Genomic DNA, 15,627 nt, shown 5'->3' on the forward strand with positions numbered 1-15,627 from the left:
CATGTAGGGATCGAACCAGCAACCTTGGTGTTATGAGCACTGACCTCTAACCAACTGAGCTAATTGGCCGCCCCACTATTCATTTATTTTAAAGGTTGCTAATTCTTTCTTCTGCCAATTAAAATCTACTGTTGAGCTCCTCTAGTAAATTTTTTTCATGTCAGTAATTGCATTTTTTCTTTTGGTTCTTTTTAATAATATCTATCTTGTTACTGATATTCTTTCTTTGATGAGACACTGTCATCATACCTTCTATCACTTCTTCAATCATGCTTTCCTTTAGTTTTGTTTTTTTAAAAAACATATTTATAATGGCTACTTTGAAGTCTTTGTTAAATCTGGCATCCTGTGGCCCTCACAGGGAGTTTCTGTTGCCTGCTTTTTTCAGAGTAGTATGCTTTTCATCTGTGTTTTTTTCTTCCTGGTTCTACTTTTTTGTTTCTTTGCATGTGTGCAATTTTTGTTGGAAACTAGATATTTTAGATAACATATCCCAACTCCCCCCATTTCTGGCTTGTTATTGTTATTTTCTTGCTTATTTATTTAGTAATGGGCTGGATTATTTTAGTGAGATCCATTTCTACCTCAGCCTCTGCAGTGGAAACCTCTGATATTGCCCCTCAGCGGGTGCAGCGTTGGGTATGCTCACAGTCTCCCTGGGATAATATGGTCTTGGCAGTGTTCTCTTTAACTTTCTCTTTCCTTGACCACACCGAGCTGTTAAATTCCACTAATTTCCAGCTGATTATTGTTTTCAACAATGTCCTAGGGCATAAATTCCTTCACAGATCTATCCAATCAAATTTGGGCTTCTTTGCAGGGATAGTTTCTGAGGTCAATGCTTGAGATTTGTTCTGGCCACAGAGGTCTTTCCCCAGTTCTCTCTGGCAAACTAGCATGCCTACCATTTATCCTGTATCTCCAGTAACTCTACCAATCTCCTCCCAATTGCCTTTCACCAGAGCTTCCTTAAGGGCATTTTTGAGTGCTGTTGGTTTGAACTTTTCCACGCTCTGTTGCAAATAAAATCAGTTGCTTGGGAAAAAATTTTGCGGTCTCTGTGTTACAGTTTATTTCTAACCCCAAGCAAAATCTCTTAAGCCATGGTTCTGGAGATGGAGTTAGAAAAAATGGTGTGCTTCCCTGAGTGATATCCCCACTTTAGGAGCTGAACACTCAGCAGAATGGTGGTGAGTAGCCTCCTATCTTCTTGGCTTACCTCTCCCAACACGGCTCTACATTACAAGCTGGGGCCAGGGCGACTGGGACCCTAGAATTCTCAGTGGTGTTCACCCATGCTAGAGCTTTCTGTTCCATGAGTGGGGGCTGGGCAGGAGTTCCAGCTCTTGGCCACACTCACGCAGAACTTAAGCAGCAGGTAGCTTAGAGCAGAATAAGAAATGTCCCTTCTGGAAAGACAGTCCTTCAACTGAGAGCTCATAGAGAAAGGGAGCCCCGTGTTCTTGGTTGCACCAGTCTAGAGGGGGAGTTTCCAACTTATTGAGCTGGGAGGGGAGAGGGTGAGCACGGGTCTTGGTTCAAATACCACAGACTCACTGTTCTTACCTACTTTTAGTAGATTTTCTTGAATAAATCTTCCTTCATTTGCTGTATGTACTTAGGACCATCTCCAGAGACTTTAAATGTTTTTAAATAATTTTCACCAGTTTCACTGGAGAGTGAGTCTGTGGAGCCAGCCCCTCAAGTGCTATCATGCTGGAAGTAGATTGTCGTTCAGAACTTGTGATGCTTTATTTTAATAAGTAACTATTTTATAATATAGATATCCACAGAACAATAATTCTCTAACTTTAATGTGAAGATAAATCATCTGGAGAACTTGTTAAAAATTCAGGTTCCTGGGGCCCCATCCCCCAGAGGTTACAATTTTCTAGGACTGGGTGAAAGCCAAAAAGATATCCACATTTTTAGCAAGCTCACACAACATGATTCTTTGGGGGGTGGGGGGAATATACTAAAATGGCTAACACGTAACAGATAAAATTGTTCTCTTCTTTTTTTGTTTTTTTTAAGATTTTTATTGGGGGAAAGGGAACAGACAAGTTGCTGTCCTTTTGTTCTTCAGTCTAGTTGTGGAGGACATCGCTTCACTGGCCCAAGTTGGCACCATCATTGCGCTCTTCCCAGGCGAGGCAGATCAGTCGCCGGCTTCTGGACAGCCACTCACCGTGGCTGCTGGCTACACACGGTAGCCCATGGCAACCCACTTCAACAGGGGCTGCAGCCTACACCGTCGCCGGCGACTCACGGCAGCCCAGCTCCAGGTTGAGCTGTTGTTCAGCATCTTAGCATGAAAGGCAGTGTCACTGGCCCTCATATGTGGGATCCGAACCGGGGCCCTCTGGCATCCCAAGTCAGTTCTTAACCGTTGTGCCACTCGGCTGGCCCGATCTCTTCTTTTTTTAATAAATGGGTTCTATATTTATTAAGGGGCTTTACAACTATGACAGGGTCAAATACTGGTTATTTAAATATCACAATAATGTGTGTGTGTGAGCACTTACACCAAAATCTAGAATTACTGTCATTATAGGAAGTGCTGCCTGTTTGGGGTGGGGAAGTGCTTGCTGTACCATCATAGTTCAGGGCTATGAAGAATCAAAGATGACAGAAGACCCCAGAGCAAAGTTTCTCAGATTGGGGTCAGGAAACCTGCCTCGGAACCTTTATTTCTCTTGCAAGATTTGACTTTTCCTTAGTGCTACCATCTGTAATCTTGCCTCAAAACAAAGAGAAAGCACCGCAGGCTCGGGTGCAATTGTCTGATTTGCACACCGTCAAGTGGCAATATGTGCCTCTGGTGAGCAAATTAATAGGATTAAAGCAGCTATCAAACATGCTGCTGCAGAAAGGATTCCTACCACCTAGCTGCACATGTTTATCACGAACGGGAATCCTCACAGTCATAATAATAGAAAACAAATACATTTCATATTTTAAAATGCTAGACACGAGCCATTAGCAATTTATTTTTTCCCCCAGAACTGGTTAATTAAAACTGTAAATAAGGCTGCATTATGTTTGCATGTACTCCTGGGTCTTCTTCACGAAGAACCAGAAGTGGATGGCTACGTGATTGTTCTGTTGCATATTACGACCCAACCTTATCCACCTGCCCACACTCCCATTAGAGGAGAAGGCCGCACTCAGGAGAGGGGGAATTTGTGAGAAAGGCTTCCAAGAAAAGGGCGTGGGGGGAGGCGGGCCCAGGGAGCTCAAGAAATGTGGCTTTCTGAAGCACTATAAGAAGAGAATATTTTCCTACTGGGTTTAATAGGTGGGTTATTATTATTATTACTTATTTTTTAAAGATCAAAAGAATAGGATTCCCCAGTAGGAACTGTAAAAACACCTGTTATACAAGAAGCCAAAGATCAACCAATTTTAACTTTCTTATTTTACAGTTGCTCACATACCACACACAGGAGGGTATCACTCCCACACTCTTGGCATGTTAATGATTGATAGCCTTTATTGGTACCAATTCATAGACAAAATTGAGGAAATTTCTGTCTTTTCCTCCATGATTTAATGATATGTAATTATTTCTCAGTCATGGTCACCTTGGTGGGAGATAAATCTTTAACCAGTATATATAACTAGACCCATGAAAACAAAATGTAAAAAACAGATAAATTATAAGTTGATCATTTTCATTTGCAAAACAAGGACTTCTTTAAATTATGAATTCTTTGGTACATTATAGAGTTAATTCACAAGCCATTAATTACTATTAATGAATGAACAATGAGCAAGTCAATACTGTTTACTGATTGAAAAATGTAACTGACCTTCCCTCTTTAAATCGAACTTCCACAGGGCAGACCATCTCTCTTTTGTTCACCGACATCCAGCACAATGTCTGATCCTTAGTTATTTGAGGAATGCATGAATAAAGAAGTCATAAGGTTCTTGGAATCTTAAATTGGGGAGGTTGACTGACAGGCGTTAGGATTTCCTTGAATCCTCTGAAATTGTCTTTCTGAATTCTGAATTCTGAAAAGAATTCGTTCATATATCTCTGGGGAGAGGACCCACCACCTTCATTAGATTTCAAAGGGGTCTGTGACCTCCCTGAAAGGTAAGGAATCATTGGCCTATTTCAATGGTGAAACAGGATTCAATATGAAAGAACCCACCTGTAGCCTGAAACAAAGTATGCTACCCATACCTTTATGTGGAAAGATGTGTGGACATATGTATCAGCCTGTGTGTAACTTCCAAGAACAGAAACAGAAATGTCTCAGTGAATTTACAGGACAATCCACATTCCCACTTTCCCGGAGTAACTGATCATTGCTATAGTTACTGGGCTCCAACAGTAGCCGCTTGCATTCCCTGTTTCTTGGCAGCAACACCCATCGCTCAGGCCAGAAAAAAGGAGCCTGTAACGCCCTCCTTTCACTTGTTTGCAATGCTGACATCCCTCTTTGTGGAAGTTCCTTTTAGTAATAAACCTGTAAACCTCCAGGTTCACAAAGGCACAGGGCCATGTTTATAAAGGGCAGGTGCCCAGGCAATTTGAGCAAACCACCCTGGGATGTCCCTTCCCTTGCCCTATGGCCAGAGAGGGGATCCAACCTAATCAGGCTCCAGACACCTCCAAGTGCTGCCTCCATTCACAGGGCGGGAGAGCTGGAGATGGGCTGGGGGAGGTTAATTGGTCGTTGTATAGTAAATCTCTTCCTTCTCTCCCAGCTCCAGTAGACGCTTCCCTGCAGTAAATTTCCCTCCCTCATTGTCCTGAATATGGAGACTTCAAACATAAATTTTTCAGAGAGAAGGTGTTTGATGTGCCACTAACTCTCAGTCATCCATATTAACAGAGACAGGCAGTGGTGCAGACACCTCAAAGCCACGGCTCTTTCTACTTAGCTTTACATGTAGTTCATTGTTTTGAGGGGCTTGGTGGCAGACTTACCTCCCTAATTATGTTTGTCTTTGCTTCTTTATTAAAATGCATTTGTCTACCTTAGGGCCAGGCAGGTGGCTGACATGAAGATTCTGACACAGAGTTTATAAAACTCACCGAGGGAAATCCACAAGGCGATCGGATAATCAAACGTGACTAGATTTGAGTTCACGTCCTTAATCACCTGTGATCAATTACTTTGCTCCTCTGGGACTAACGTGAGCCCGGGATAAGACATAATTATAGGAGGCTAGTTGGAAGGCAATGAGTCTTTACATTTAGATGAAGACACAAGACCGCTGTGGCCAAAATTGATAACAAAATCAATGCAGATGTTTTCCCTGCCTGGGCCCACAACCTTCAGTTCTGCAGCCAGAGTTCTTTCTATGCAAATCTCATGATGTCCATCCTGCAATGGTTCCCTGTGCTAGTCATTAGGGCCGATCACAAATATCCCACCGTCTCCTCCCCAGCACATGGTAGGACCATACACCTCTACCCATGAAGTGAGATGTGGCGGTGTCACTGGTGTTGGTCACTGCAATGCTAGTGAAAGTGGCATGTGTCACTTCCAGGAGGATGGTTCCTGAGCCCGCATTTGCTTGGCTACACACTTTGTCTGGTGAGGCAACTGGCAGCATCTGAGATGGTGGCTGCTCCCTCAGCCTGGGTCCCCGCGTGACTGTGATGAGCAGAGCTCCCACCAGCCAGTGATGGGCATGTGGTAGGAGCAAGAAATGAACCCTTGCTTTTTAAACCACTGAGGTGTTAAGGTACGTAGTTAACTCAGCCTATCACTCCCATGGCACCACAGTTGTCTGAGTTATCTCGCCAGCTAGACACTGAGCAACTTTAGGCCACAATGATTTCTTCCTTAAGATGTTAAGTCCACGGGATAGCATATTTAAAACAACGCGGTAGAAAAATGAAATACTCTTCTTTCCCGGCCTCTGGGATCCTCTATGTTTATGTGTTTCCAACACTTTCGCCCCACCCAGAACCACTGGCTGAAATGATAAGGTGTCTGTGGTGTTCAGATATACGGGGAGTGGCGAAGCTACTCTTTTGGAGCAGGTGTACACGTGGCAAGAGCTGGCAGATGGAGAAAGAGAGGCACACTTAGGTTGCAGGCATTCCAAATACAATGGATTCCTGGGGCAGACAAGATTTTGAAATAAATTCTTGGGTGGCCACATGGGAAAAAAAATACACTGAAGTGTTAGTTTTACAAGGGATCACAGGTGTTATCTGAACCAGACTCCTACATCAATCATCATCATCATCATCATCATCATCATCATCATATCATCCCAATATTTACAGACAACTTACTATGTACCAGGTATACCTCTCACTGCCTAAAACTAACTCATTGAATCTTCACAACCCACAACGTAGCTATTATTTCCTTTTTACAGATGAAGAAATTAAAGCAGAGAGAGGTAAAATTCCCTATGGTCACACAGCTAGCAAATATCCCTCTCTGAATTCAGCATCTGCTTGAACACTCCTCATGATGGGGAGCTCACTAACTCCTAATGCATCCCACCCCCCTGAGCCATGTCCTGCCTCCCCCGCCAACTGCCGTCCCCTGGACAGCTCTGCCTCTTAGACCAACACAAAACAATTCTGCCCTCTTCTCTCCAAGGCAGCCTTTCACATAACTGAAGGCAGGAACTGTGTGGCCCTTTAAGCTTCTCTTCGCCAGTCTAACCAGCCCCAATTCACTCACCCATTTCCACTGTGGCAACGCCTGGGGTCCCTCACCATCCCAGGTCAGTGACTCACACACTAGCTGGTTAAGTCAGCGATGGGGAACTGGTGACTCTCCCTTTTAGTCTTGCATTGAGCTAATGGCCTCTACAACCCCAGCCCATTTCTTTCCAAAGCAGGGTCCAGAGGCTACAGAGCAGCTAGCTGGCTGGCTACGTGTCCTTGCACATGTTACTATCCTGGCAGATGGAATGCTAAAGGACCTGCACGTTCCAAGTCCCTCATTCTTTCTCCTGCTGGAGGTCTGTTCCTGCCCCTCCTCATGCTCCCCCACCTCACCCCTACTTCCCTCCCCTCACCACTCTCCTGCCCCCAGAGCAGTGCTGACAGCAGGCCTTCCACTCACCATGGAGTTCATGGCAAAGTGATTGTGCTGTGTCTGGAGGTCGAGGGCGTGCTGGTAGCTGACTCCGATCTCTGTATGGCTCTGCAGGAATAACTCCTTGTTGTGGCTTATCCAGTCGAACATCTAGAAGGGACAAGACGGTACAGAGTCGTCAGAGGGGTCATGGGTCCAACAGCGCAAAACTTTCAGGGTTACTGGGGGAAAACAAAAAAAAGAAGCCCTTCTGCAGTTGCCCAGTAAGAACCAGTCATCACTCTCGGAGTGGGGTGGCCCATAGCATGGCTTCCCTGGAGAGCTGTCACTTTTGGCATGAGGACCCACTGTGGGCCTCTGTGTTTCTCTACAGAGCCTAAGGGCAAATGAGGGAGAGAAGCAGGGAGATGAAGCTAATTACTCCCCCTAGTTACTTCCTCTTTGTAAACATGGTTAGAAAGCCTCAAAAGTGCCCGATGCGTGCTTCAGGGACAGGTGATGAGGGGACCAACTGGGGGCTTCATCCATTCCCTGACCCCAGTAGAGGAGTGAAACCCTTGTTGGAAGCAACAGGGCATCCTAACATGCCACCCACACACTGCCTGATCACGCTTTTTGTAGAATTGACTCTGAACTGAATCATCTTATCTTGTACCTCTACAGCCTCGCAAGTACGGGGTTTCTGCGATCACCCATCAGGAACCAGAGAGGAAGATTTTAAGGGTAGAGTAAGTACTGTGTCACAGTGGATACTGAGCCATTTTCTTCCCCACAGCTCTGTACTCTGGTTTTCTTTTAGGTTTCCACCTCTCTCCCTGACACGCTTTCAAGGTCACTGACCAGAACTCCAGCTCTAGGGGAGGGTCTGACCACTCTAAGGGTTATCAGGATACCAGATCTAAGCCAATAAGTGTATAACATTTCCCTGCCAATGGGGTTGTCTCCGAAATAGGAATGTTATCCAATTCAGTACAATAACATATGAGGGGAAGTTTGCTAGACGTTTCTGGGAAAACAGAACCCTAGTTCTTTCGATATAACTTCTCTTCCTCTGATACTGTCATTGCGACGCTGAGCCCCAAATTGCTGCAGCCATTCTGCTGGCAGCTTAAAGGTGAAGCCAATGGGCAGAGAAAGGGCGTAACCAAAACAATGGCAAGAAACACGGGCAGAGTCCTGACTGAGCCGTGCCTGATCTCCACCTTGTTGTTGGACTTCCTTACTACCTGAGCCAAGAAACCTTATTTATTTTTAGCCTATTTAAGTTGGAATGTTTTGTTATTTTCTGCTTACAGTAGTCAAGTGACACACCCAAGAAAGGTGTGAAACCTTTAGGGAAGAGGACTGCTCTATGTGGAAGTGACACTCTATGTTTGGGAAGGGCTAAGGGCTGCTGCTCAGCTGAGCACAGGTGCAGGCTGAGATGCTGCAAAGACCACGCCAGCTTTCCTGGAAGAAGAACTGCGGTCTTGTTCCATTATTTCCTTTTAAACAGAAAAGTAGATTTACCGTTTCAGTTACACTCAACCAACATTTACAGGACACTCTCTATGTGCCAGGCACTGTCCCAGGCAATGCAGAGGCAAAAATGACTAAAATGTGGTTCTTGAGTGTAAGTGGCTTAAAGGCCATGGTGGAAAGCAGACATAGACTCAGATACAATGGCAGTACAACTTGACATGTGACTCGATTAAAATCACAGCTTGAAGAAAATATCTATCAAGATAAAGGCCAATATGGTCTATCAAAGTAGCACCCACCCTTGATGGCACAGGGACAGGGGAGAGCAGAGAAAGCATCCCAGAGGAGGTGACACCTGAGTTGAGCTTTGAGTCAGGTAGGAATTAGCCAGGTGAAGATGAGTGGGATGCGAGATCCAGGTAAAGGGGAGATCAAAGGATCTCCCTGTGGGGAGCCCAGTGTGTCTAGGGCTTGGAAAGCACCTCGGCTGTGCTTCCGGAGCCTGATGTAGGATAAGATGTGGCTGGCGTGGTAGGTGGGATGACTGACCATGGACAGCCAGAGACACTTCAGGCTTCAGAGAACCTGGACCATATACCGTGAGCAGCAAGATGTGTGTGGGGGTTTTAAGCTGCGCAGTGAAGTGTGATATGAGCTTTGATAACAGCACGGGATGTGGATTGGAGGGGGCAAGACAGAACATAAAGAATGATTAGGACGCTGTCACAGTCATCCTGGTGAGTGAGCGTGAAAACTTGGAAACCTGGGTTAGAAGAGTGTCAGTGGAGTTGGAGGGGTGGGCCGACTTGAGATCTACTAGGAACGGGGCAGAGGACTCACAACTGTTTGGGGAGGGAAGGCAAGCAAGGGCTGGAGAGAACTGCCTGGTGTCTGGCGTGGCACCCTGGTATGGAGCCCTGGTTCCATGCCTGGCTCTGTCACTAGAAAAAGTGCTACTTTAAGAGGAGGGTAAGAAGCTGGGGTGGGGTGGGTAGACAGTGGGTTCAGTTTTAGTTGTGGCAAGTTTGAGAGGCTTAGGAGAATTTCAAGCAGTGATGTCCTATGGGCAGTTAGATACATGTGTCTGGAGGTCAGGAAAGAGATTGTGACAACTCACATGAAAGTATAAAAACAACACCTTCTGAAGGCAAGCATGCATGATTTGATGATTCTCCCTTTTGAATTACCCGGATCACTCTGGCTAGCTACACAGATATAAAGAAAGGACAAAAGTATCATTCTTCACTTTCAGGCGTCAGCACAGGCGTCAGGCTGGTGGCTCCGTGTCCGTATCTGTTGTGGGCACTATGCTGGGTCTGCGAGCCATGGCCAGCCCCACATCATAGACAGTCAGGCAGGGCTTCTGCCTTTTTAAAAATTATTATTAAGGACAACGGGGAAAAGAAGACAGGTGCCCCAGGAGCTTGGGGGAATCTCATTCTGTAATTTTTGATCTTTAAAATTCTGCCTCTCGACCCTATTTGAAAATAATTTCTCATTTATTTCCCTTATTGACAAAAGAATCAATCCAGTTAATAAAAATGTGAAATGCCTGAAGACCTTGGAACTTGTGATGAAAAGCACTCCCTCCACATAACGTTCTTGGCTATCCCAGTGGTCGAGTACTGACCTTCCCTGTATTTTCTGTGACATGCTAATTAGATATGCAAATAAGCAGCGGGGTTATGTGCTAGCTCCAGAATGATTCATCGGTCCAGCGCCAGGTCCCTGCTGGACTACAGAGCAAGGAGAGCTGAACACCGGCCAGTTAGAGTGGAAAGCAGCTAGAACCGTGAGTTACAAAGCAGGCGAGAGTGGGGAATACTGGAGGAAATGTGCACCTCACTGAATGGGCTTCGCACAGAACGAGGTCCATCCGACTCTGCACAAGCGGCTCTCCCATGGCCTGGCATTCAGGGAAAGCTCAGCTGTGCTGCAGGCAGCGTTCCAAAGAGGTGACACACGTCTCAGGCAGAGAGAAAAAGATCTGCTCTGGGGACCAGATAATCCCACGTGATATCAGGAACCAGGGTCTCTCCAGGGTGGCTATTTGCTCACCCACTGTCTCAAGTCATCTCTGGGCCTGAATCTGTTGCCTAATGGTATATAATCCTCACCCTTGCCAGCCTGGCTGTCTGCACGGGTCACTTTCATTTCTGCTACATTCAGTGAGACTGGCTGCAGAGAGAGAATGTGTGCATGTGCACGTGTGTGTGCATGTGCACTCAGGTGCATGTGTGCATGCAAGTGGGATGAAGACTAGGCTGGTTCCAAGTCTGGCTCTGTCACTAACTACCCATGTGGCTATGGGCAAGTCTCTTCATTTTTAGACTTCTCATCTGCAAAGGATAATTAAGTGGTTCTCAGAATGGAGGTAAGCATCCTGGTTTACAATCAGCTCAGTTTGGAAACTTACAGGCTATATTTTTTTTGTTCAAAATAAAAATACTTTTGAGTCGCCTGGATCAGAAGGCATATTCATTGCTAGAAATTAACATTTTGAACTTTTTAAATAAAGTCACATAAATGAGATAAATGTCTAAAACCGACGCTGTATACCTGAAACTCATATAAAGTAATATTGAGTGTCGGCTATAATTTTAAAAAATAGTCAGGGATATAAAGTACAGCATAGGGAATATAGTCAATAATATTGTAATAACTATGTACAGTGTCAGATGGATAACAGACTTATTGGGGTGATCACTTTGTGAGGTACATAAATGTCTAATCATTACATTGTTTTGTACACCTGAAACTAATTTAAAAAAAGAAGAAAGAAAAGAAATCACGTCAGTGAGGAAACTGACTGAGAGCCAGAGAAAGGCAGCTTTTTCATCTCAGCTCTGATATCTGCCTGGTGCCTTAGAGCAAAACGTTCATTTGCATACTTCTCACTGCATCCATCAGGCCCACTTTACAGATGGGAAACAGGGTCATAGAGGTGAAGTCCAAGGTCTAGAATTCATTTATTCCAACCAATGCACATTCCACCCAGTACCTGTTGAACAGACTCCTGGGACACTGCCCTACCTCCTTCACTCTGTCTGGGCTCCACAGGGCAGGTGACCCCCAATAGGCAGCCACCTGTGAGGCTCCAGCTGAAGTAAGGGCTGTTCCTCCAATGGGGCCATTCACTCTCCAATAACCATCCTCCTCCTCTCTCCTTGGCCCTGTCCCATCAGTGCCTGGGGACAGCTGATTCTGGTAGCTCCACTTCTCTCAATGGCTACTTAGTGAATGAATGAATGAATGAATGCACAAGCAAACTGGCCATAGGCTCTGGAGTTGTTCATCTCCAGATGAGCTGACTCTTTCTAAGCAGCCTTCCACCCAGAACATTTTATTATTTGATCTGTTTGAATTGGTTTCTCTGGAAGTGCTTGAACTAGACTGACCCAAAAATCTAAAGAAAAACTAAAGACAGTATCTTTACAGTGGTTTCAAACATTTTGATCTTTTTTTTTTGGAGGAGGGGAAGCTATAAATGGTAGGTTCAACAAAATGTACTATAACAACAAAATTCCTGTAAGAGGAAAGTTCATGTCTAAATAATGAAATTTTATCTCTTTGTTTGGAAACCAACATAACTTTGTCTAATTAAGAAGATAGATGTTACATGTAAGATACTTGGGCTTTTTTTCTTTTTCGTGTTTTGCTTTTATCTAAGCTACGGTAAGTAAATCTTTTATGCTGGCTAAAAATCAGTGAAAATATAAAAATATATTTCTTAATATATAATACATGAGAAAAAGAATCTATTTAAATGCAAATTAGGAAAATAAGCAGGAACCTTTCTCCCCTTTTCTTTTAAAGTGGGGATAACTAAAAGGTTATTATTGTTCTGTTTTTAATGAAGCATAAATTATTTCATAGAGCAGAGATATTAAATAAGGATCTTGGGCTTATTTTCCTCATTTGCCAAATTTAGCAATGGAATCTGATTTAGAGTTTTAACTTCCCAATTACCTTAGTACCTACTGTTAGTATTTTATACTGTCTGTAATCATAGAGTATGTTGGTTTTTAAGTTGCTCATTTTCAGCTTTGATGAGTTGATTAAGAGGACAGAAGACAATCAATGGATTTTCTTTGCCTAAATATGCACATTCCTACCCGTGTCCCCTGTCCCCTGCTTGTACACTCTAGTGATTCATCCTTAAAAGCCTACCCCCTAAAGGGGACTAACAACCTCCTGGCTCTGTCTGGAAACTTGGTGTGCAGTAAATCCCACGATAACATTTTATGTGTTTCAGAGTGCAAAGAACAGAGGCTTCCAACAGGAGACGGGTTCTAGTGCAGCTTCTACTGTGTAAACTTTGACAAGTTAGGTTATTGGTCTGAATCTCAGTTTCCTTTTCTGTAAAATGGGGACGGCAATTTGCACTATTTGGACCTTAGGGTAACAGTAGTGGGATTCAAATAAGATAATGGTTTCATGCTTTGTTAAGTGCCACATATCCGATAGATTATACTATGAGCACATTCTATACTGTGAGCATATTCTATTGTACATATTTCCCCAATGTTTTCATTTAGAGCACAGAGCAGATGAAAGGTGTGGATTTGGAGTTGCAATGGGTTCTCTTTACTGTGAAATCACTGTGAGCTAATGGAATCACTCCTGAGGCTCATATACAGACACATTCACAGCCCACCTCTCTCGGAAATGCTACCCAGAGCGACCAGAGCGCCACACAGACCAGGGACGCCCATACATCCTCCCATGACCTCCACCTTGACACACACTCAGGGATCCTGGGATTCCCTCACCCACACAGGACTCAGAGACCCTGTACATGCCCTCGTGGTTGTGCCTGGTACCCTGGTGCCCTCCAGCCCTCCCTGTGTGGCCTGACCAGAGATCTCACATCCTCCTGCCTTGCTTCCAAACTCCCCCTTTTCCATCCTTTCTGCCACACCCCAACTTTTTCCTATTAGAGGCTCAATCCCTTTGGCTCTTAACGGTTTTTCACTTGAGAGAGATTCCTATTAAAATGCATTATTCCTGCAACCCGCTGTGGGATTAGTTTATCCAAACACAGAAATAAGTCAGTAAGAAATCAAGGCCCTTTGCAAACACAACACAGGGATGAGATCCTAAAATGGGGTGGCAGAGGCGCCCTAGACAGAAGGAGCGAAACGCCAAAATGAGAAGTAGGTGGGAACCCAAAGCAAATTTCCCCACGTTACAATTCTTTCACATGAACTGAGACTCACCCTGGGGCACATGCTGTTGTGCAAATGGGTCAACACACAGACCCTGTGTGTGTGTGTTCTGGCCCAGCACCCTTCAGCCCCCTCAAACCTGGTTTTCAATTCTCCACTCTCCGAGGATGGTGCTTTCATGCTTTTCCAAAGTGGGGCAAAGAGAGAGAAAAAAATAAAGGACCCCCAAATATGAACTTAGTTTCTAGGTTCCTAAGATCCTCATTGAAGGGAATCTGATTGCCTCTTGGGTACTTTGCAAGGCTTGCAGGCCATGGGAATTCAAGGTTCTGAGAAGCCATCTTTACACTGGTATCTATAGATGGGGAAAGTGATTGAGACGCGTGCCTGACAGATTAGGTATCAATAAATATCTACTAAGGGACATAAGATTCTGTGGGCCCTGCCAGTTTTCCTTTAAGATTTTTGCATGTCAGCTGGCGAGCTGTAATATATTGTATAAAAGAGAAGCCATCTTTGTCCTTCACCATAAATCCAGCTGCTCTAGGAGAATGTCTCAGCCTAGTTAACTGGGAGACCTCCTCACTGGAGCCTCGACAACCAGACAGGACACCAAACATGTCACCAGCCAGCCTGTGCCTCTGTAGACACGCTGTAGATCACCCAGCACATTGCTTATACCCTCTGTGTCCAAATTCCCTAGTTTCCAAGTCTCGGATCTAACATCCTAACATGTTGCTCACATTTAGAACCCTCCCGGTTTCTCTATAAAACAGGTAAACGTCCCACTGTGAGCAAGGTGTTAACAAAACCCTTCCCTCTTCTGCATGATCATCTGACCTTCAGTTAACATCCCGGTTCTGTTTCCCTGGAAACAGATTAAGATTTACTAAATCATGCCTGTGGTAAAAACCACCCCCTGACTCCTGATTGGTAAACTGTATCTGGACTGAAAGGACTAACAATGAACTATAAATACTTGATGGGGACACCATACCTTGGGCTTCCCTGAGTGGGGTGACTCTTGTAACTGGCATGTCCGTTGCAGGGACCCTGGATGTGGTGCCAATGAGTTGTTACCAGAGATACTGGCCCCTGTGGGGCAGAGAGCTTTTCAGCCATGGCAGCTTCTGCAGCTGCCCTCCATGGAACTTGTCTCCTTGTACCTGAGCTAGGCTGTGCAAGGGTTGTCCTGCTGGTAAGCCAGGTTCCCATCGTATGTCGTCCGGAGTAGATAAGTGCCAAAGGTGGCCCATGGTGGTCTTGTAAGCCAGAAAGCTTATAGCGTCTAAGAAGACTCCCTGGTAGAGGGTGCGTCCATGTTTCAGAGCCAAACTATATAAACTACAGTACACTGCCTCTCCTCGTCATCCGTGTCCCCATCCTCTTCTCTCACTTTCATTTCTGCCACTAGCAGCAGTCATGGCAATGGTAACGACAACGATTAACAGCAGCTAACGTGGTGAATGCTCATCATGTGCCAGGCACCATTCTAAGCACTTGACACATGCTAACCCCTTAAATCCCCTTAATAACCTCACAACTAGTTCCCCAATATTAGTCCCCACTATTATCATCTCCATTTTACTGATGGGGAAACTGAGGCCCAAAGAGGTTAATTAACTTGCCCAAAGCCATGCAGCTAATAAGCAGCAGGAGGCGCGGTTTCAGGGCTGATGCTCTTAACCCCGTTGCTCCAGTTTCCAGTGTGCTCAGAGCTTCAGCCCATCTATCCTTCCCGTCATCGCTGAACTTGCAGAAGTGTGCTCTGCCCCTGCTGCCTGTTCTCCCTCCATCTGCTTCCTCGTAGCTCTTTGTATAGTGCCGTCTGCGTTTACTGCTTCCTGAAGTCTGCGCCCACAGTGAAAGCTGAGCATCTCCTCCATTCTGAGTTCTTCCATTCCACCATTTCTCCTTCCCTTTGATCTCACATCAGACTCTGATGCAGCCCTTTCTGAAACTCTACCCTCTCT

At 45.0% G+C, this 15,627-nt stretch overlaps 1 protein-coding gene across 24 annotated transcripts in view; it reads right to left on the reverse strand.

The window, feature by feature from the left end:
- The window catches only part of KALRN (kalirin RhoGEF kinase), a 655,970-nt gene that overhangs the window by 386,870 nt on the left and 253,473 nt on the right, over positions 1 to 15,627 (reverse strand). For all 24 annotated transcript variants that reach the window (XM_019652336.1, XM_019652320.1, XM_019652304.1 and 21 more), the window contains exon 6: positions 7,053 to 7,175. In XM_019652336.1, the coding sequence (XP_019507881.1) occupies positions 7,053 to 7,175 (123 nt within the window). The remainder of the gene's footprint in view (positions 1 to 7,052; positions 7,176 to 15,627) is intronic.

The sequence above is a fragment of the Hipposideros armiger genome, unplaced genomic scaffold (genome assembly GCF_001890085.2).
Source record: "Hipposideros armiger isolate ML-2016 unplaced genomic scaffold, ASM189008v1 scaffold_8, whole genome shotgun sequence".
Lineage (NCBI taxonomy): Eukaryota > Metazoa > Chordata > Mammalia > Chiroptera > Hipposideridae > Hipposideros > Hipposideros armiger.